Here is a 23,826-nt window from a genome sequence, read left to right on the forward strand (position 1 = left end):
CCCACGCCGCAGCCGCCGGCTAGAAATTTCACATGTGAATGCGGGCTATGTTTTAGCTCGGCTGGACGATAACGGGGTTGTACTGGGGTGCATCTAAACAGTCCCGATAAAAAAACCGGAATCTTTTAACGCCAATCAATGGCAATCGACGATTCACGACCGCTTTGCGGTGTGATTATCGTTTGGTCTCGATTATCGACTTTCATTGATTAAACAGTTGCTTTTCCGATCAGATCATTGCTGCGATTTCATCCTGCATTTTTTCAGGGTTGTAAAGGTTGTTCCGTTCCATTTTGCATCTTTTAAACACAAGGGTAGAGCTCCAATGATTCCTAATGATGGGTCCGGGGATTTTTTAAGCGGTGGCAACACATCAAGCAAAATATTTTTATCGGATTTAAATCTTAACCAGTAGTCTGTCTAAGGGTAAGCCATGTTCATGAAACAGTCTGAACACGCAAATTCACAGGAAAAAGAATTAAATTGAAAGAATATGACTAAATAGATCCGGTAACCTGCAAGCCGGGAACACCTTCCGAGTCTGACGAAACAGGAAACTACTTCAAATGCAATTTGTTGCTGTTGTTATTGTTGTTGTTGTTGCTTTGTGTTTCTTTCTTTGTTTACAAAGATCATTTTCGGGCTTTTCAAAAGGATATTTACGCTTTTTACCCTAGCGCAATTTGATCTGTTTGGATTTTTTAGCTGAATTTTTAAATTGGAGAAAATTCAAAGGAATCAGTTTACCTGTTGGGTTTGGCCAAGAAATTATTTCGCTACAAAAGATGACATTTCGCCAAAGACAACTCTGACAAGTATTGCTTTAAATTTGGCCTGTTTTTTTTTTTGTTTTTGTTTTTGTTTTTTGTTGCAAATATGTGTTAAAGCAGTTAAAGCAGCATTTATTCTTTACTTAAAAACTGAGATGTGTAAACAAATTCCACAGTGTTTGTCACACTGATCGGCTTGTTGTGAAATAAACGCACAGGTTGCCCGGTTAAGACATGTACGAACTGTTTGCTATAGAAAAACCTCTCCAGTTTCAACACAAAACCGTGGACAAATAACAAACAATTTTTGACGTCTCTTAGATAAAAAATATTTTGCAATAATTTGGGAGTAAATAAATCGAAGTTTATCTTACTCTGCTGATTTGATTTTCTGGCCTCTCTTTTCCTTTATTATTTTTTTTTCTGTGTGTGTAGACAAAATACGGATTATACCTTACCACCGTTTTTCATATGGGCTAAATTTCCAACAGGAGGGTAAAGCGACGTTCACTCGGTAAGAGCATCGCGAGGAAAACACTGTCTGTTTTATCTTAAAAAAATAGAATGGAAACAAAATTATTTTTATCGCTTGTCTTGTCTTTGAATGAGACATTGTGAAGAAGAAGTTCACTCCAAACAATGCGTAGCACATCAAAGATTATCCCAGATGATCATCTAGACAGCACAGGTATATGGATTGGTATTCAAGTGTCGTTTCGTGTTATCATCCTGGAAGTCGTGAAACACATCCAAAAGCGCGTTAAACGATGGATAAAAACATCTTATGATAAACAACCAACCGATACAATAGAAATTTTATACAATTCGAATCGGTCTTTGCAAATACCGATTAATAACAATTGTCGGCATGTAGTCGGATTCATTAAAGGTACCGTTTGAATGCTGGTTCGCGCGGCGCGCTATTCAAGCGGTGTATTGAAAAACAGGTGGTATAGCGCGGCAAATTTAAAACCGCTGCCGAAACCAGAGTTCAAATCATTTTTATTCATCTGCTCTAAGAACACACACCAAGGTCATTGAGAATAATATGGATGGTTCTGATTTGTGGAAGCAGAGTTTACTGATTGTTAAAACACCAGAACTAAGGCCTGATGTTCCCGCGAAAGATACCTGCCAGCCTTCTCCTGATTCAAGCCAGTTCTCTCAATATGCTGCACAGAAGCCCTCTGCGCAAGTTAATCGTGGAGATACCAAAGGTAAGTAAGACTTTGTTGCCAAATTCTGCTATTGAAAAGTTGTAACGCCATAGGATTTCGCGTTCGTGTTTAGAAACAGACACAGGCAATTGTTCATCCAGTTTCAAGAGACAAGTAGTGGAATGCAAATTCAGTGCGATGGTTTTACATTTCTATTCAGTGTAAATTTAGTGTAACTTGAAATAACTTATAATTTCGTTCAAAATATGAGTTAAGGTAGTCCAGTACCTGGAAGGCTCCTGTTTAAATGTTGCTTCGATTTAGTTACTTCTCGTTTCTGAAGACTTTTGTTTGTTTTGCAGTCTCGTTCAATTGTATCGCGTAAGCTAACGCGTGGATCTCACATTCCGTGTAAAAAGTGCTTTTGGAGCAGTGTTTGTTGAGTAGAAAAGTATCATGGAAAATTAGGGCTTAAGGTCTTATTGAAAAGTTTAAAATACTGAAGTGGCTAATGATAAAAATTCTCGGCTTTTTGAAATTCTATGGATTGATTAATAAAGTCGCTAACCGGTTGCACGAAATATTTCTTTACTGTGATTATGTATCCGGTCGTTTCGCTACACCGTTAAGTATGAAAATGTGATTATTTCTCGTTCTTAAAGTGAGTTCGGGTGAAACATTATCTTAGCTGTTTCTACAATTCACAGTGTTTGCATGAGAAGTAAATTGAGTTCAAATATTAGAGTATCTGTCAATTTTAGAACGTAGCGAATCGACTGAACTGCAGTGTAGCGAAACGACTTTGTAACGAAACGACCGGATACCATAATCACAGTAAATAAATATTTCGTGCAACTATGCAGTAAAGTCAACAATGCAGTAAGGTCAAGTAAAGTAAATGTGCTGCCCTACGCAACGCTTAAAAAACTGTTTGCAGCTAGCGTTGCCGTCAACGAATTTTTCAAGCGTACCTTACGTGGTGTAAACCAAAATCCAGAGCCAGCTGACAATTTATAGAAAAAACAACAAAATGAAGGATAAAGCGAGTGGCATTGTATTTTCGTGCTTGATATTCAAGCGATTGAAAATGTGTTCAAAAAGTATATTACTTTACAGGACTATCATTAGGCAAGAAATGAGGGAGGGTGAAAATGTTAGCCTGATGATGGTGAAGAACCAAAAAATATATATGTTATTCACCGGCTGCGATTTCAATGTGCTTAAATGTCGGCTTTACCAAATGTCGAGCCTAAAATGCAATTGGTAGGTTTATCCTTCATTGTGTCTTGCGTAGTGCCGGACATGCTTCGGTAATTTGTCTCGCAATGCCTTAGAATGAGTTGTGAGACAAGTTGGACGAAACATTGCCTTGCGTAACACCGCCTCAATATTCTTATTTTCTGTTCTGATCTTTCCATGCTTTTTTGCTGTTTAGATTTTGATAAGCAACGCAGTCACACGACAAAATCCAACAAATCTCGTTCGTCGTTCTCACTTGAGCAAATCCTACACCTGGAGCGAGTGTTTGAACAACAGAAGTATCTGGGCTCCAGAGACAGACAAAGGATTGCTGAGCAGCTGCAGATGACCGAAACACAGGTAAGCGTCAGTCTGCGAGGAGAGGGGCCTCGGTACTTACTGGTATACAGCTATTTTAATTAAAGTTAAGCCTCAAACTTGCCGAGGTAGTATAGGTAGCTTTAAACCTTCACAATTCAGTTCTAATTTCACGGTCGTCACGAAATTACAACTGAATTGTGAAGGTTTAAAGCTAGCTATAATACCTTTCGGTGTTGTCGGGTAAGCTTGAGGCTTTAATATCCGACAACGTTAATTGAAATAGCTGTATGCTGTTGTGCATTCGGTAGCAAGGCATTTAATCACATCATTCCGTATGGATTCTGTTGCAAAGATTGTTTTTAGCTTAATCATGCATTGAACTACTGGACCTAATACCCAGCCAACCTGAGATAAGTATGAATTTTGATTTCGGTTGAATTACTAATTAAAGAAAATTTGGTCCATAGATTTTCACCCCGTGTTCAGGGGCACCCAACGGATCGTTTCGGTAAATTATCTGTTCGGAAGGCCCTTAATCCCCTTAAATTTTCTGAGGGGAATTTTCATTTCGACCTTTCGTGATATGGGAAATTTAAGGCCTAGTGTTTTCGGATTGACAAAAATGTCGTTTCGGGGCCGAAAAAAGGTCAGCTAAGATTTTCGGAAAGGAAATAAGACCTAAGGTTTTCGGGAAATGGACAAAAATGCCCTAGTAGTTTCGAAAAGACTCAAGTTCCCCTAGAATGACCGAACAGATAAAAACATTATAGCGCAGCCTAAAATGAACCTACAGAGCTTTAAAGGCACTCCAGATAGCTTAAAATAGCGTTTCAAAGGATCTGAAAGAAAACTGTCGTTGGGTGCCCCTGCGTGTTCCGTTTTGACTTAGTATTAGCTAAAGAGCGGGATGAAAAACTCAGTTGTTCGTTAATCGTCGTTCGAACAACATTGTAGGCTCACATTGTTATCGTTTTTATTAACCGGCTTTGCTACGGTGACTCACCAGTCCATAACCAACAAGCTATTTCATTCGGCCAAAGGAGAAATGTAACATACTGAGCCAAAATCAAAATATACTTCGCATGGCTTGTTATCTGTCGAATTTCATTTAATTGTATTTGCTATTTGTTTTATTACTTTTAATAAACAATAAACAAAAATTGGTTTCATGTAGTAAACATGTTGTTATTTATGTCCACATTGCAGGTTAAGACTTGGTTCCAGAACAGACGAATGAAACAGAAGAGAAAACGAGCGGAAGACGTGGAGAGAAGAGCAAAACTCTCCTTCATAAGCAGCCTGGCCTACACCATGAACCACGGTTACCATGGCTACCAGTCAGCATACGAGCATCCGCCTCCCTCGTATCCCGACACGCCTCTTGTGCTTAGATCTGATCTTAACTCAAAGTATGCATGTCCACCAGCCTTGCCTTGGAGTAGTCTGCCTCCTTACCCGCCGCCGCCATATTGGGGAAGGTACCCAGGAACATACTCACCACAATTGTAAAAAGCATGGCAGATGCCTTTGTATTAGAAAAGTTTGCTTCGTTTTTACTGAAATCTCTCGCTGGACTGGAAAACTCGCTGCCAAGATTAATTTTGAGAAATCAGTGGCAAAACCGAAACCCAGTCATGAATTGCTTTTAGAAGTTTGTAGCCATTCCGCTCAGTAATTTTTCGACTTTTATATGAAAACATAGTTTCTCCCTGCTACCATGGAATAAGAGAGTTTGTAAATTTTTTGCGCGTTTGTCAAAGTTTCTATTGATTTTAAGTAAACCAGATTTTTGTGTTTGCCTTATATTTTTGGTAAAATCGAATTACCTGAATGTAGCATTATAAGTTACGAAACTTTTGGATGCAGCCCCTCAATCAGTTTGGTTTATAATTTAGAGTTAGTTAGCCTTCGCCAGAAATCCTAGTGTCCATCAAAACATACACGAGTGTTTTCAGCTTGTTAGCGCCGATATAAACTGTAAGCATAAACCGTGATAAATCTGTAACAGTAACTCGTACTATTTGCACTTTTATGAATAAACGATTTGTCATTGTATCTGAACACTTTCCATGGAACAACGAATGAGAAAAATCAACTTAATTATTCTCGTAGACGTGGATGAATTCTGACACCGAATGGCCGATACGGCCTGGGGCGAGTTTGTACTGAGCCAGCACAAGGGAAAGTGAGATACGGTTTTGAATTTGAAAGTACGGTGGACAAAAATTCACCAACGTGGCTTCTTCTCTTAAGGACGGTGCCTACTTTTGTTACTGCGCATACGTTCTGCGCATCTCGAGATACCCGGCTTTCCTATGGGTGGCGCCTACTAATACAGGGATACTTCCGCGCGGTTTAAAACTGTGCGGAGAAAGCAGAACTTAGCAAGTGCTCTTGGTATCCAAAGAGAAAATTGGGGGTAACCACGCATTTTTCAGAGATAATAAAGCTTCAATTTAAAAAAAAAATGCCATACATTGCTTTGTATTTTAATGCTTTTTTGGATTATTGTTGCTTAATGATCTCTCAAAATGCGTGGTTACCCCCCATTTTGTTTTTGGATTCCAACAGCCCTTGATAAAATCTGCTTTTCCTGATTAGTGATAAACCGCGCAAAAATACTTCTGTATTAGTAGTCACCGTCCTTAAACTAAATTGAAACGTTCTTTCTTTCATAAAATAGTAAAAAAAAGTGAGAGCGAAATGCAAGTGACGAGAAGTGCACAGAGAACTCTCAACGTTAAACGAACCGCGTTCTTACAACCAAACCAACCCTTGTAAATTGTACCAAGGGATGTTTTACTTTGCAAAAACTTGTTTCGAGTTTTAGTGAGCTGAGAATTCTGAATCGAAATTGGCGTACGATTATGAAATGCGATCTGTTGAAAGCGAAAAGAGTGGTTGTAAAAAGTGAAAGCCAAATAAACAGGAAATCAAACGCTACTATGAGACGACCATTTAATGAAAAGGACCTCCATGAAAGAAATTTGGTTGAAGCAGCAATAAGATATCTCATGCAAATTATAAGTTCCAAGTCGTCAGACTAGATTGGTCGAGAAAATAAATGAAGAATTAATCAACTAATTCAATTTATTTATTTGCCATTAACAAAAAAATACAACATAAATACATTATAAACGACACACAATATTCTTACTATTACAATATTCATACTTGACTATTTACAATATTAAATGTGTTAAAGGCTAGGAAGCCTATATAGAAGCCGCGGGCTTATTAACTATAGGCTTCCTAGAACTATTGGATAAACCATAGAAGTTAAGGGTACTGATATAAATTTCCAATTAATTTTTTTTTTTTTTTAAAGAAGAAAAAAAAACAAAAAACAAAAAAGGAAAGGAAGAAAAAAAAGAAAAGGTAAAGAAAAGGTGTGTAGTTCAACAAAGAGTCAATTTAACTTAGATAGAAGGAATTTTTTAAGTCTTTTGCCAAACAAACTGATAGTTTCACTGTTTTGAATTTCACGACTTAGCGAGTTGAAAAACGAAGGACCTTGAAACCGAATTGAGAATTTTCGAAGATTAGTTCGACAATAAGGTATATAGAAAAGGTTGGAATTTCTTGTTTTATAAGAATGTATTTGACTTGCAAGAGTAAACATATCACGAAAATAATTTGGAAGTAAGCTTCTTTTAAAAAGATACATAAATTTACCTATTTGGTATAAATAAATGTCTCAAATTAATGCTGCCGAAGACACAAGAAACAAGCAATGTTGACAGTTTAGGTCCCTGTGACGAGGATAATTGAATTTACAGTGCTCAGTCACTGGTCAGCGGAATGTATAGAAAACGAGAGGGCAACTGTATGGCACAATTTAAAACGGAATAAATGGGGGAAAATGCACCCCTTTGGAGTCGAATCCTTGGCCAAAAACGCAAAGTATATTTTTGATAATGCACCACCAACGTGGATCAATTCAAGCAAGTCAACACTCAAATCTGGCGAACCACATGAAGATACACAGACAACACACAACAAACGCCTTAATTCTGAGCTTCACTGCATGAATCGAAATCGAAATCTGAAGATACACTCTTCTAAGCAGCCTGGCCGATTCAATGCACCACGGTAACCATGGCTACCTGTTAGAATACGAGCACCACCTTCCTTCGTATACAGTTCACTTTGCATATTTTAAAACGGAATGAAAGGGAGGGGGATGTAACCTTTGGGAGTCGAATTAATGCAAAATGTATTTTGATAATTTGTACCGACAAAGTGGATCAGTTCAAGCAAGTCACACAGACAACTGACGCCTTAATTCTCAATATTTTCAAGTACACAAAAAATAAAGGTTTTACTTCCACACTCCATTTCGGTATGGATTGTGAAAAGGTCCAACGCATGAGTTGAAATCTAAGGGTGCGTTCGATTGGCCCTATTCCAGAATAGGAACACATACAATGATTACTAGAAATTCCTCATGAGAGGTTTTTTGGAGTTATCATGTGTCAGCAATCATTTGCAGAAAAGTCTTCCCAAACTTACTTAAAAAGAGAAATCTAACAGACATTCCACTTATTCTTATTCCGGTATACGGTCAATCGAACGCGACCTCAATCTTAAGGACTAATAGTTTAGTGAGTGGCGATGATGCTCAATAAACAATCGCCAGTAACTGGCGATTGTTAACACAGGCACCAGTTGATTACTAAAAACAGGACAACAGAAAAGAGACAATTAAAAAAAAAAAACCTGTATGTTTACCTTCATTCTTATTAAAATTTCTCTTCATAAATCCTTATCCTCGAAAAATATGTAAGTTTCTGGGATCATACCGAGACTAGGCTACATATATATACTTAACAATTATTCCACGAGCGCGCGTTGGATACAAGATGTTAGATACGCGTGAGCGGAATAATTAACAAATCGACGGCAGTTTTCTATGGTCTATACTCTTATAGACCATAAAATGACGTCAAAAAATGTTCAAAACTCAAGTGGAACCACGAGCCGCAGGCGAGTGGTTTCACTGCCAAGTTTTGGATATTTTACGGCGTCTTTTTTTTGGTCTATAAGAGTATAGACCATAGAAAACTGCCGTCGATTTGTTTTTTACAATAACATGGAAAAAGTACGAGCGGAATTGACTATTTTTTTCGTTGAGAAAGCGCGCGCGTTACATCTGACGTAATTTTTATTGTCTGTACTCTTATAGACAATAGCTACGAGCCAATCAGCGCGCGAGAATTTGGACAGTTATTGTAAAATTGTTTTTATTAATAACAACCACGAATAATCGCTTAATCTTGTTGTCTTAGTGATATTTCCCCCCCGCCCCCCACTCCTGAAAGGTACTCTTACCATATTTGTGGGGCATGGTTTAATGGCTCATATACCATGGCCACTAAACCAATCGAAACTCAAGAACTGCGTTATCCAGCGCCTCAGCTATCGTATGTAATCGTTGTGATGGCTGAACACTGTGTGCCGTGTTTCTTTTGTCAGCAATCACAGCTGCCCTATGAAAACCACGTTTTAAGTAAATGTAAATTTCTACTCGGTTTCCCCTATCCTCCCACGCAGAGTCCCCTAAAAACGACTGCGTTTCCCCACACTACAATATATTACCTACAGTTAGATCAATAAATTACACATTTTTTGCAAGTGGATTCCAGATGAAGGCTTATTCCTTTTTTTTCTTCAACCAAACTTCTTCAGTATTCGGCGTATATTGTCATTTAATCATGTCATGTATGAATTTCTTTAAATTTTAAAAACTCTCTCGTTGACGAATATTTCTAAGTTATCAAATTCATCATGTAACTGTGACGTTTGAGTCCTTCATTTTCCGCAGTAGGAGAGAAGGTTTACGATGACACCAAGCCTCGTTTTAGCTCCTATATGTGCTGACTATGTTCAGTGACGGCCATACAGCAGATTGTCTTCAGGGGTGGGGCTGTCTCCGGGGGTGGTATATCCACTGCCTGGGGGAGAGGTCAGGTTTTTGCAACAGTAATAGTGAAGTATTTCTCCACTCGGGTAATAAGCAAAGGCACTACGAAAAAGAAACCCGATGTAAACAACAAAACAGTCAACAAAAAAACATAAAAAGTAATAAGGTGTCGAACAGAATTATGCCAGAATTTGAGAGACCATACCTCACTATTTCAAACGGGTCTTCGGTAGTCTTCTCCGATACCGATCGATGGGAAATTTACACCAGTAACTGGTTTTGATATTTTAGTAAAATCGATATTACCATGGCGACGACAAATAAAAAAACTCGAAATCAGTATACCGTGATTTTTTTTTTTTTTTTTTTTGCGTACAAGATTTGAATTGGAACAACACCAAAATCTTGAACTATGGTATACGGCAAACAAAATATACACAAATGTTTGAATTTGAATAATCGTAGAAGCGTTTCAAACCACAGTTTTTGTAAGGTAAACGTAAACAGATCGAAAAACAAACAACTCTTTCAAAAGATGACTTGGAAATATTGCCAAAATGTGTCCTGAAGTTTTTTGGCGCCACGGAAGTCTTGCTGATTTTTCCTGTTGCGAGCTTACGAATTTAATCTCTGACATTACTTGCCTAAAATTTTTGTTATAACTACAAGAAATTACAAGAAAATTTAACATGAACGATTCAAAGAAGAGAGTTGTTTTGAGAAACACAACAGAGAAAATCAGTAAAACTTTGGTAGCTTCACACGATGGCTTCAAGGCACACATTGACAGTATTTTTAAGTCACTAAATCAAAGCAGTGTTTATTCTACGGTTGGTTCATTATTAGCACAAAACTCAGTTCTGAAATGTTTTATTGATTTATTTGAAATCAAACACGGAATTTTTTATTCTTGTCCATCTGATTTGTAGTATACCACAGTTCAAGAATTTGGTAGTGGCTTTTCTAATTCAAATCTGGATCGCGCAAAATTTACACTTTCTGATTTCCAGGGTTTTTTTTTTTGTCTATCATCGTCATGGCAATATCGACTTTGCCAAAAATATATCAATTCCCACAAACTTCAATCCAAAACCAGTAACTGGAGTAAATTTCACATCGATCGGTATAGGAGACCAGAATAAATAGCCCGTTGAAATAGTGAGGTATAGAAAACGCCTTACGGTGGCCCGATTCAACCCATTTCTTTGAGCTTAGGCACTGTTAATAAGAAAGGTTTGACCTTTGAGAAGATTTTATTTTATTATGGTAGTTAAAGGTTTTGGGAAATCAGCTTTTTTGAAAACCTAATTTTTACAAAACATTCCCAGAATTTTGAAATCCGACGACAGTTTTTCTTCTTATTTCAATAAATAAAAGTAAGTTTCCAAGCTTTTATGTTTCATATCTCCAAGTTTCATAGCTGGGGAGGAGGTAATATGACTCCCCTAAAAACGACTGCGTGGGAGGCTACAAGTTTCATGGAAATCCTGACCGTACAAGTCGCTACACAGAATGATGGTTAAATTTACTTTGAAAACGAATGCTATGTCAATGCATTTGTCATAGCTGACGCACAAATAGCAAAAGAGCGCAGGCAGATTGCTCTCATCTGAAAGGCCAATGTTACCCAAAGCTTTATTGAAAAAACAAAACAAAAACAAAAACCTAACACAACTGGCACTAGACGAACCTTGATTTTAAGTTGCATCCAACGAGAAACTACAGTATCTTATATTCATTAGAATTATCGTTTATTTGTACTTTCATTTCCCAAAAATTCTTAGCATTACAGACGTCAGCGACTATACAAAACCCTTACCAGTAAAACTGTAAATGGTTTGAACCGGGAGTCATGACATAAGTACGTTAATTATGATCATCCGGGTGATGGGACTAGCCAGTATTCAACACTACATGTTCCCTTTTTAAGGCAAATAAAGCTGCTTAGTCGAGTACTTCTAACCATTCGCTTTTCGCTATACCCTTTTGCTTTATAATACATTAAAAATTTCCGGCTTCGCTGTTACACTTTCATTTAACGTATCAAAACTCAAAGAAATCAGTGAAATCTTTCCTCCCTAAAAGCGCAATTCAAAAAATGCCACCAACGCCCCAATAAATAGGAGCGGGTCACTTGAAGTCTTCCTCTCTAACTGCTTGAAAATAGCCAACAGGTCAGCCTCCAATCAGTTGGGATTTTGAAATATATTCATATTCCATTATGTACTGTCTTCAGTTAGAAGTTTCGTCGTAAATAAGTTGACACTGAAATAACAATTGTGCAAGTAGACGTGGGACTTTGTACTGACCTGTTTCCAATTTTCTTGTGACACACCTGACACGCTCTCTCGTCCGTCAAAAGGATTTTATGAGCCTGATAATGCATTCGCTGTTCTTGAACCTGACGCAAAATTTTATTCTCGTTAGAAGCTCTTGACTTTTAACATAAAGGTATGAGACACAGCAAATAGCTCTTTTTACCTGTAAATGTTCCGCAAACAGAAGGCTCTTCAACACTTGACAATTCTTCCTTTTCTTTTCCTTATCTTCCAGAACATTAAGCAAAAATGTGTAAACTTCCCGCACCTCGATGGAAGAAGGCAGCAACTCCAGCGCCTAAGGAACACGACAATATTCATTAGGTGTTACCACGTTCTTATCGTGTCTCGGCTAAAATGAACTGACTTATATACCGATCCACAACAAAGTCAAAACACTGCATAGGATTTTTGCTTTGGAGCACTGCACCAGGTTCGAATCCCGTTCAAGCCTGAAATTGTTTTCAGGCTTTCTTTTCGCAACTGTTAAGTTGCGTAAACATCTGCGAGGATCTTTCTTCTATTTAATCTTTCACCCGCAGTTCAAATATATGTTTCATATACATGTATTCATATTCATTTAATCGTTTGTCTCACGATGTAGTCACTAGAACCACCACGTTTCGATCAGCTGTGTTTGGAGGATTTTGATCCTCGCTACTTCTGTTAGAAACTGTCTCCTTAGCGGTATGCAAATACCCCGGTCTCTCTTCTCGAACATCGCCTGGTGAAGACTAGCAGTAAGCAGTCGAAATATCGCGATCTGTAACTCGAGTGAGCACATCATGAGACAGACCATTGGTTTATTTATTACCATATTCTACCACGATGACCAAAGATCCCTTTCACGATATTGACCAATGTCATTCAAAGCTATTTTTTTCAAAAGTGTGAAGATCTTGGTCGACTCTGAAAGTGAAGTATCAGCTGTTCAAATCCACGCGAGCCAACTCAACTCAAAGTGTAAGGTCAGCGCATAACAGCAATGTACGCCAACAAAATGTTGTAAAGTTACATAACGAAATAGTACCTTAGCAGTAGCAATCTTCTGTCGATGTTCTTGAAGTACATTCAGCGCGACAGTAATGTTTCGATGAACCTCCTTACCGCTTACGTTAGGTGGCTCCAGGTACATGCGCAGTAGCGACACATACACCTGTCAATCAAACCGCATTCCTACTAAGTAAAAGTAGTATTGCGTACTGGTTGCTACTACAGTTAATACAGCCACCAACGGGCCATGAGAATTGGGCCATATTAACGAGGTAGGATCTTCAAGTGCAAGTTTGTAAACAACTTGTATTAAGCATCCAGAATGCATATGCAATTAATTGAAACAGAACGTCTGTACATGGTAAGGTAAACGTAACTAAATTTTACAAACAGAAACAAATTGCATTTCGTTTGTCACTTAAAGTGAACAACTTCTGCACACGGGAAATGTATTTATTTGTCACATAAACTAAACAACATTTTCAAATACCGGGGAGGGGGTATTAATTTTAGACCTCAGGAAGGCAAGCCTCATTAGAGAAGGGGCATTTTCCTAATCACGCACCTTCAACTGAGCAACAAAAATCAAACTCATTTTTACACAAATCTACTGCATAATTTACTAACTAAACATAACGCTAGTGTTTTGACCTCTGGACCCCACAAATTTGAAGCTATATATGGGGGGTTTTAAAGCTTTCAACCCCTTACTTGAAAGCTTACCAATTCCTGGGGAAACCGGGGGGGGGGGGGGGTGAGTACTAAATACGGGACTAAGACAAGTTTATGGTACTATTAACTACAGTCGAACCTCCGCTAACGGACATCCCCCGTAGGCGGACACCTTTCGTAAGCGGACACTTGGTCATGTTCTCAGCTACATACAAACACTACATTTTTAACCTCCTATATGCGGACACCTCTGTCAAGCGGACACTTTTTTCTGGCCCCAAGGGTGTCCGTTTACGGGAGGCTCGACTGTATTGTATTCACTGGAATAAATCGAAAATGAACTTATTGCATGTTTCAAGACCTACCTGTAAATACATTTCCTCAAAAATCAAAAGTATAAAACAATGACTAAAGTAAATTCTTGTTAAATGTACCAAGTGGTTTCAATCACTACTGCAATCTTTAAACACTTACATCTTTACTTCCCTCTCTGCCTTCATTGTAATTTCGCTGACAGTACCTGTACAACAGAGGAATACACATTACCTTCAAAATTCACAATGTCACTAGACTTATCAAGCAAAACAAAATATGTCAGTTTACAAGTAGAGCTATACAATAACTCGATTACAAAAGATACACTTTGAGATCACTTCAAATCTTGTTCCTGCTTACAGTGCGGCTGAAGTTATTAACCCCATGAATGATACACAGAGACATTCCACAGCCATAACTGGACTAACGAACCATTAAATTATTTTTAAAAATTGTCTGGTATGAACTCACTCTTCTGCTAGCTTTGCATCCTGAAGAATGTGAATATAAATAGATAGCGCTTCCTCATGTCTTCCTACTCGACCCAAGAGAAGTGCTCGCTCATGATAGAAAGCTGAAAGGAATATGGAAACTAATTAAAGAACAATCCTCCAAAGTTGCTCCTTTCCTGGTTGCTTAGCATATGAGCTCCCAACTAGTGTGCGCTAATAACATCTAAAACAATATTTAAATAAGTTTGCGTTACTTTTTGAATTTGATGGCTTTTTCAAGTGTCTGTAACTGTAAGTGATGCTAAAGAGGCTACACATGAGGTAAGATACAGTTTATTTGCTGAAGCTTATTTACATACTTCAGGTGACAGTCAATATTACTTACTCTCCGGGAAGTGTGTGAGTAGATGCTGAGCCTGATAATGTTTCGATGTCTCCAGCAGGAACAAAAGTCTTCCTCTCAATTCTCCCAGTTCACCTGGTTCACTTCCAGGAGGAAACGGCTCATCCCCTGAGGAAAGGCCAACACTCCACATGAAATGGTATTTCTCATTAACATCAAGAACACTCAAGTATTTACATAATTAGGCAAATTAGAGAGTTTGTCAGAGTTAGCTATAACTAAACAAGCATAAAGCTCTCCACTATCCAAATACCTGAAAGAGGCTACATAACCGACCTGCAGTGTTCATCAAAGAACATAGAGGAATATCTCAAGATGCACGCACTTCAAAATAAATTTCATTTCAATTGTGAAGAGGTTTCACGGAACACGAATAACCTTAACAGAGGGGAAATTGTAAAACATTTCATTAGTGTCTGGAAACGTGAAAATTGCCATTTGGACATCTACCTAAAATTCCTATACCTGCCCCTGTTTAATTCAAACAGCCACACACTTGGTATTAATATCCCCCTGGACTTCTAAATATTAATGTAGTGTCAATCATTTACGCTCCCTTAGTGCCTACCTTCGGGTAAGGAATCCAAATATTCCCTCATAAGCAGTTCCACTCTTTCACGGTAACAGTTGATTAGTTTGTTGTGAAGTTCAGACTTTGGTTCCTTCCAGATGAAGATGATATGTTCCTTAAAAAACACAAACCATTACGCACCAAAACATTTAAAGCTTTCAACTTTTCTACTACTAATATTACAGTAACTGATTTCCACTAATTTCTTTTAATATCAGGGTTGAAAATTGGCGGTAAAATAACCTTGCTCAAGCTATTAGTATGAAGCATTTTCACTGTCTGGAATTCTGACTAGATTATTACAGTATCTGTAGGTATAGCATTACTGCCTTTTGTGTAATCAATATATCCATCAAGTGTAATACAAAACTCACCAAGTATCTTATGGTTAATTGTTTGGCACATTGTTCTATGTGAGCCAGCACTTTGTCCCGAGGCAAGCCCTCGACTTCTGGTAAGTCCTCTGTGAAAATCTGACAAAGAAAGCATAATTATAGTGTACTTGATTTTTGCTTAGATGATGGAGCAAAAGAACCAATACAGTATCACAACTTTGGAACACTTGGGGTTCTTCTAAGTGGATAATAATAATAATAATAATAATAATAATAATAATAATAATAATAATAATAATAATAATAATAATAATAATAATAATAATAATAATAATAATAATGATAATAATAACCTTTATTTACCCTCGGCAGTATTTACAGCACAAGCACTAGTGGGACTGGGCATTAAACTTCACAAAGAAATGATAATTTAAATTGAAAATAACATGGTTAAAAATCCCAACCGTCAGGAGGCAGACCATCTAGCTAGTGGTCAGAGCGGGACTTGAACCCAGGACCTGCGGATTTCAAGTCCAGCGCCCTAACCACTCGACCACGCTGCCTCCCCAACATATTAACATTAATACATGTAACTGAGACAGAAAGAAAGGAAAATGGAAGGAAGGACAGACTTGTCTTGTTGCAAGCAACCATCTTTTAATTTGGTATACATGGTTAGTATACAATCATTTGGAACAAAAATTAATGTTCCTCTCAGTGACTTTTGGCTGATTTCTATAATTACCACAGAATTAACTCTTACCTTCAAACCATCATCGGGATGTGCTTTTAATACCCACACCGAAAAATCAAATATAAGTTTTAAGTGTTCATGACCTAAAAAAAATGAATTGATAATTATAGATTAAAAACAATTTATGCTAAGGCAAAATGAACATGATAGTCAACAAGTGATGACAATAGTTCAAACTCTTCAACAAGAGTGTAAAAGAAAACTGAGATGAGAGTTAAATGTCTCATTGACTGTAAGAGCAGATTTTTGATAAACGTTTATTGTTAATTTTCTTGTTTCTCCCACTTCAGTGATCTAACAGAAGCATGTTGCACTCACCTCTGCAGATGAGTCTAAGATGTAGTCTTTAGACTACCGTTTTTGCCCACACCTGGACAACTTATGTTTTGGGGTGTTATCCAGTAACCTAATTGTTACCAATAGGCTATCAGTGACTTGGATATCTTGTGGTTCAGCTTTATCCTTGGTTTAATTTTTATTTCCCATTGTTTTAAACTCATTACCATACATTACCATACCCAAAAACAAAGGGAAATAAAAATTAAACCAAGGATAAAATTGAACCACAACAGATATCTTCCCTCTTTACTTTACCTAAATGCTGGAGATACTGCACTGTTCTGTGATGGCCTTTCAGTGAACTGCTGGATTTCTGAGCTTGCCTTAACAAAAGATCCAGTGCTGTAAAACAAAAGACAGTTTCCTGTCAATGAAGATGGTGTTTGTTCACTAGTTAACTGATGAAAAGGAAATTTTCCTTTCCTGGGGTCCATACTTTCACTTCACTTTATTGAGAAAATCACATTTGGCAATGAAAAATACACTGTGATTTAACATTGTGGATGTCTAACAGACTGTGAAAACTGAAAGACATAAATTATGGCAAAAATATGTAAAATTCATAAACTGTCATTAACTGAAGATATTAACAAATATTTTAAGATGAAAACAAGCGATGGGAAAATCCAACGTTTTTTACGACTCCATGTCATCATTACCAAGAATCAACATGCAAGGTAAAAGTAATTTATAAATATAAACACAAGTACTGGTTTGTGTGAAAGTGCAAGAATGTTCAGTTTAACAAAAAGTTTGGCACGATTGGAGTCGGCTTGAGTGTTCAGTGTTGGCCTCTTGTACTAATAAAAAGCATTTAAAAATCAGACACTCAAGTTTTCCTCTGTATTTCTTTGAGATAGAAAATTGTTCATGGATATGTTTTCTCTTTTTTTCAATTTATGCTCATGATCAGTGACCAGTGGAGGTGATGACACAGTGAGCCAATATGATAATTATTTGCGTCACTCAAATCACCTTTGAATTCATAAATGGTGACACATTGCCGGTTGACAGGACAGGGTTTTATTTCCGTTATTTTTAGATCTCCCAAGATATTTTTGCTTGTGAATACTGACTGCAGCTCCTAGTTGACTTTTAGCCCAAGATCACATAGCTCTTTGCATACAACGTCAGCAGATTTCTGGTGTTTAAAGGGCAAGATGATCTGCACAGGATTGTTTGCAGGTACAGCACATGGCATTTTGTTTTGGTCTTGAGAATGGTTGAATCATTTGATGGTAGAATCCAGGAGCGTCTCAGGGTATTTCCATTTTAAGAAGACTGTATTCAGTATCTTACACTCTTCAGTTCTTCTTCCTGGTAACACCTAATGAACCCCATCCATCCATTCAATTCATAATGGCAGCAGCCATCAACAACAGCCTACATTGTACCTTTTGACATATAGAAATCATCAAAACAGATCACCATCTTGAAACGTGCGTCTACAGAAAAAGACCAACAAAGGGCTTCTTCTCCACTATCAGAGTCATGGATTCTACCATCAACAGATCCAACCACTCTGAAGACCAAACCAAATGCTGTGTGCTTAATCTATCTGGATTTGCAAGAACATACCCCCAAAATTGTGGCTTACGTTAACTTTGCTCAAGAGATCAATTTTTTTTTGTATTTCCCATTGGATTTCACATCAATGGGAAGTAGCAGACACTTGTAAAATAACAATACTTCCCCCTCCCTCCCCGCATAATAACTCGCTTGTTTTGCTCAGTCAGCCCCATTCTCTCTCAGACGTCTATAATCCACACAAGGATCTCGCTTTGAATTTAGTGCTCTCTGAGCCCAGAACAAAGTCAGTGGACCAAGCTTTTTGTTTTGAAGCAAAGTTTTCCTGAGGACATCATTTAATAAGTACAACGAGGGAAAAAGTCTCAGGAGATGCAGTTTCTGCCTCATCTACATGTAAGATCCTCCCTGCAGTAGTTTTTGTTTCTTTTGAGCTTAATGCCTTTTGGGTAACTTTACTCTGGGTGAGACACATGGTTGATATTGAGAGCTTTTCTTCAGGAGGTAACAGTCTTTGGCCATAGGAATTAGGTCTTAAGGATGATTTCTAGTTGGGCAGGGTAAAATTGTTGGGCAACTTTGCCCAGGCAACACATTTTCTGTAATCAAGATCACCTAACTACTCCCCCATATAACTGGTGTTCAATGCACAGCCAAATCTCCCAAATGAAATTAATTCATACTAAGTAAAGGAGGGAGGGGGTTATAAGAAAATGTGTTGAAATGTGTCCCATTAGGCCTATAAACCACATTGCCAGTGTGGCTGGTTCAGTGGTTGATTGGTTAAGGCATCTGACTGGTAATCTGGAGACCCAGGTTCAAATCCTGGCTGAACCACATTTTCACTCATTTCCTTCTAAAGTTGTGATGATTTCTGTTCCCAAATTAACAACATGGAGTTCTTCCAAATGACAGATATTCTTACAGTGTATCTCTAACATCTCCAAATGAGGAATGGAAAAGAACTGAGGGAAGCTGATATTCCATGGAATAAGAAATGAGGACAACAAAGGAACTGTGAGTATCAAGCACACACCTTTCTTGTGAAGACCTTTTGTCTGATAGAGAATCACTAGTTCATTGTATTTCTTATTTCTCATTAGAACTCTTTCACACTCTTCCACATGACAGTTGTTTTCCTTCAGCCTCAGCAGAGGAGCAACAAGAGCATCATTTGTCTGCAATTAAACAATCAGTAATCAAATCACTCGCATTCAGATCAACAACAGGGAGATAAACCACGATCTCCAAACAGAAAGTTTGAGACTGATGGACTGACTACCTTACTAACTGACTGACTGACACACTAGTGGTAACTACCAGTATGTTCAAGAAAATTCAAGAAAATTCATTTACACAACCTAAGGGGCTCTTCATTCTGAGACCACTTTCAGCCTCAGGTAAACACAGCTTTCACTGCTGATGTGCTATTCTCTGAAACAGCCTTTCCTCCCAACCAAAAAAATCAGAAAACTCTGGATTCATTTAAAGTGTCCTTGCTGGCATGGCCTTGTTCTCCTCTCTCTTCTAGTTGAAATCTTTTTAGTATTTAATGAATCATTGTAAGCAATAATTTTAACAATTTGTAATAGCATTAATTATTTATAACAGCAGAAGTTTTTATATCTTTTTTATATACATATGACTCAATGGAAGAGCTAATTTTAATATGAACTGATACTACTACTAGTACTACTACCTCTCTTACTGATTTCTGATCGACTGGCTTCTGATGGTCTGACCAATGACATTCTGACTTGCTGATCGACTGACTGTCTGAGTGACTGTCTGGCTCACTAAATGACTGACTGACTGACTGACTGACTGACTGACTGACTGAGTGGCCAACTCACTGAACCTCTAACCTACTGCCCACTGACTGACTTTCTCACTGACTGATTGACTGACTGACTGACTGACTGACTGACTGACTGACTGACTGACTGAGTGGCCAACTCACTGAACCTCTAACCTACTGCCCACTGACTGACTTTCTCACTGACTGACTGACTGACTGACTCACTCAACCTCTGACTTTATGAACTGACTGTCTGACTGACTGAAATGAACAGTTTGTGACTATTGATGACTAACCTGTAGTTAGCATTTCAGTAATGTGTGGTTCCAGAAAATATCCATACCTCCCCCACAGAAGGGATTGGAAATTCCAGAGGAGTTTGGGGGGGGGGGGGGGGGGGTCAAGGGAAGAGGAAATTCCTGAGGGGAGGGGGGGGGGGGGGCTGTATCAATAATATATTTGTTTTTTCCAAACCGACCGGTATGTTTAATTTTCGTTTGTTTGCATTTTGCTCCCGAGCCGCGGACGCAAAAATAAATCTTGCACAGCACAAAATGAATATTTTCATTGTGGTTAGGCTTGATTTCTGTTGCCGCTCGAGTCCGTTCATTTTCCCAAACAGCGGCTGGTGAGCGAAGCCCATGTTGTGGAAATAAGACAAATAAATCCTGTAAATTACACTCGCTTGATCTGCCACACATATTTAATTTTGTACGTACTTCTGTGACTTCGAACTATATCGTCTCTGCTGGCGGACATTTACGTCGCATTTTTTTGTTGCCATTCGCAAGCGTGAAAACATTAAATATATTTTCGCAAAACAGACGGGAAAAATTTCTTCAATACCCATGGCAAATCACGTTGTGTTAATGATTAAATCATTGCATTTGCATATTACAAAAGGCATCCCATGTAATTTACAGGCAACTGTGTAGCACGAACATTCCAGCGTGTGCGCTGAAATGTTTTCGAACGCAGGCGTGCTGCTTGCGACGTCATTTTCGGCTAAACTTTGAATGAAAAAAATCTAGTATAAAGATTTTCTAGCTCTGCCAGGCCTCCAGAGTAGGCAGTTTACCATAGTAAAACAGTCATAAATAAAAGAAAACTTATGCAAGTTCCGAAATCGGCGACATGTCAAATTTTGATCGTCAGACGACGCTAAATATTGTCGCGGGAAAATATTGAATTACACTGTACGCAACTCCAACAAGATCAAAGATCAAAGGTTTTATTTCGTGACACAAAAATAACAGTTACTATAAAAGAATGGCTTGGAGAACCTTATCTCATTGGAAAACATTAAAAACAGCGGAGTCTTCGTTAAAGGCCAAGAAAGATTAGATTTTCCATGTAATCTAAGACACCATATTCTTTCTGAAATACGTAAATATTTGGCACGGAAATTTGATACTGTTTTGATTGTTTTGTTTTTACTGGTGCCATTGCAAGCGTTTCTTTCCCCAGCGCCCTTAAATGTGAACTTGCATTTTGATATCTGTTCGTTTATATTGAACTGTTGCTGTTTTGTCAGGATAATGAAGCAGAATTGGTTGTAATGAAGATATGCATTTTTGATGAGTACGTTACCACGCGACTTCTGCTCATATGTTGGTCTGAGTATACGCTTATTTACTAGAAAACACACGTAAGCATCAAAATGCTGAAAAGTTCGGCCTCTTGAACAATAAATAAGCTTATTTCTTGCTTTTACTTGAAATAGAAATATTTCCAGGGGGTGTGCGGAAAAATTGGAATTTCCGGAGGGGAGGGGGGGGGGGGGGGTGTATTTTGAGGGCTGATTCTGGAAAATTCAGAGGGGAGGGGGGGCCATATGAAAAATCCCTTCCATGGGTGGGGTACGGATATTTTCTGGAACAACACAATGTGGGCCCAGGTTGTTCAAAAGCCCTATCAATGCTAATCCATGATTTAAAGTTAACTGAGGTAATCATTTTGCTTGTTAAAACTGCTGTCACAAGCTAATTCCAAGCTAATGGCGAAAAGTCTTGTTTAAAACTGAGGGACAATAATCTTTTGGAAGAATCTGTATCATACGCGTACGGGCAATTTTTTGCCCGGGGGGGGGGGGGGGGAGGGGGGGTTCGGTGTACCATTTGCCCAAAAAAATTTCATAAGTTGCCCAATTTTTAAGAAACAGTCGAAAAAAAAAAACGAGGGTCATACGATGCACTAACATTAGGCCTACATATGAAGAGAAAATATCCTTACATATGAATCTATGCGTATGAGCTCATTAAAAGAAATAGTTGTCTCTGCCATTTCGACGGCTGAAGATATCAATGATAAGATCCATGTCATTGTTGACTACAGAGTTAGTATATACCCTTTCAATGTTAATAAGTGCAATCAGTACTGACACGTTGTTGCCCCATGGTGCTGCCGAAGTAAGTTTTCAATATGTTCAGCGCACTGAATGATCCTTCTGCAGAACAGGATGTAATAGGTAACACTGCAAGGACATGTATACCATATCAGAAAACCCTGGAAACACATCAAATGGATCATTCTCGTGCATTGTCTCCAGCTGATTTCTGAAACAGTCATGTAGCCTAATCCGTGCACACGAAGAAAACTCGCGTAATTTTCTGCTCGGCTTCCAGAATCTCGCTGTCAAGTTTGTAAAATTTAGCAACAAGGGAGAAGCTCCTTTATCAGGTGTTTCACTATGACAGCCGGATATTTCCCAAAGGACAGGGTATTTCCTGGTCATTTCCGCTCAACCTGAGCTCAAGCTCTGACAGCATCTTGTCGATGGACGCATACTAAGTGTTAATACGGTGGTGCAATTCCGGTGCAGGTGCGTTTGTCTTTGTGCGTGTTCACCTACAAGGGCTTGAAGGCGGCGTGATGACGTTTGTCTGGGTGCCCTGGCGTATGAAAGATCAAATAGAAGATCGCAGCTTCTTTGCAACTGCTTAAGTTGCGTACTAACTGCAAGGATCTTTCTTCTATTTGAACTTTCATCTGCAGTTCAAAATATATGCTTCATATATTTACATTCATTTATTCAACCTTCACGGGTTACGGACTTACAATATGACCAGCTCCCAGTTGGCTTCATAGCTCAGTTGGTAGCGCACTGCACCGGCATCGCAGAGGTCATGGGCTTAATTACCGTTCAAGCTTGAATTTTTTCAGGCTTTCCTTTCGCAACTGCTTAAGTTGCGTACTAACTGCGAGGATCTTTCTTCTCTTTATTAACCAGAAACTCATCAAGTGCTAGCCAACAACTGTCTCATATGAAATTAATGTAACTACAATTGGCGCCAAAATTATTGACACATTCACATTTTTAACACCCTATTTTGTCACTGTGATCCCTTTTTGCCCTCCCCCCCCCCTCGCATGTCCTTTCACCCCCCCTCCCCCCAAACAATGTTCAGTTGCACGGCAATTGCCGTGATCTCGTGGTACAAACAAGCAACAGTTGGATGGGGGAGTGGGGTCTTTTTGACAGTTTAATGCACGAAAAAAAGAGTGGTGTTATTTGGTGGACTGAAACTACTATAGGAGCACAATGTGTCAACTAATTATGTCACTGACTTCAGGTTAAAACAGAAAATATCTGTCTCTTTGAAAAAAAAAAACACAGAGACTTCTTTTAAAAATGGCTTTGCCCAAATTTCTCTTTCTGCCCAAAAAATCTGAGTTGCCCAAACTTTGGGGGGGATGCAAACCGCCCCCCCCCCCCCCCCCTCGGCCCGTACGCGCCTATGATTTTTATTCAGTAGTATTAATACTCAAATCAAAGTTTTCGTTTACCCTGAATTAGCTTAATCGGACTTGAAACTGGGCCGTGGTGTCAATGACCTGCCTCCTGTGCATGATGTTCTTCTGAGCTTGACTGACTAACTGACTGTCGCAGTGAATGACTGACTGACTGACTGATTGACTGACTGCCTCAGTAAATGACCG

At 38.5% G+C, this 23,826-nt stretch overlaps 2 protein-coding genes across 2 annotated transcripts in view; one reads left to right on the forward strand and one right to left on the reverse strand.

Moving 5' to 3' along the window:
• The first annotated feature begins 1,740 nt into the window (after positions 1-1,740).
• Positions 1,741-5,954, forward strand: LOC146481165 (T-cell leukemia homeobox protein 2-like). The gene is made up of 3 exons (XM_085108590.1): positions 1,741-1,987; positions 3,363-3,526; positions 4,694-5,954. The coding sequence occupies exons 1-3, from the start codon at positions 1,819-1,821 to the stop codon at positions 4,994-4,996; spliced, it is 636 nt and encodes a 211-aa protein (XP_084964716.1). The 5' UTR covers positions 1,741-1,818; the 3' UTR covers positions 4,997-5,954.
• Positions 5,955-8,728: 2,774 nt separating this feature from the next.
• The window catches only part of LOC146481166 (vam6/Vps39-like protein), a 44,227-nt gene continuing 29,129 nt past the window's right edge, over positions 8,729-23,826 (reverse strand). Inside the window, exons 15-26 of the mRNA XM_085108854.1 lie at positions 19,126-19,267; positions 16,818-16,904; positions 16,233-16,306; positions 15,509-15,607; positions 15,132-15,249; positions 14,546-14,671; positions 14,180-14,282; positions 13,868-13,913; positions 12,759-12,884; positions 11,892-12,026; positions 11,720-11,811; positions 8,729-9,512 (exon numbers count right to left, since the gene is read on the reverse strand). Coding sequence (XP_084964980.1) covers positions 9,374-9,512; positions 11,720-11,811; positions 11,892-12,026; positions 12,759-12,884; positions 13,868-13,913; positions 14,180-14,282; positions 14,546-14,671; positions 15,132-15,249; positions 15,509-15,607; positions 16,233-16,306; positions 16,818-16,904; positions 19,126-19,267 — 1,287 coding nt within the window. The 3' untranslated portion in view covers positions 8,729-9,373. The remainder of the gene's footprint in view (positions 9,513-11,719; positions 11,812-11,891; positions 12,027-12,758; positions 12,885-13,867; positions 13,914-14,179; positions 14,283-14,545; positions 14,672-15,131; positions 15,250-15,508; positions 15,608-16,232; positions 16,307-16,817; positions 16,905-19,125; positions 19,268-23,826) is intronic.

This window comes from Pavona decussata, unplaced genomic scaffold, assembly GCF_977016875.1.
Source record: "Pavona decussata unplaced genomic scaffold, jaPavDecu1.1 SCAFFOLD_51, whole genome shotgun sequence".
Taxonomy (NCBI): Eukaryota; Metazoa; Cnidaria; class Anthozoa; order Scleractinia; family Agariciidae; genus Pavona; species Pavona decussata.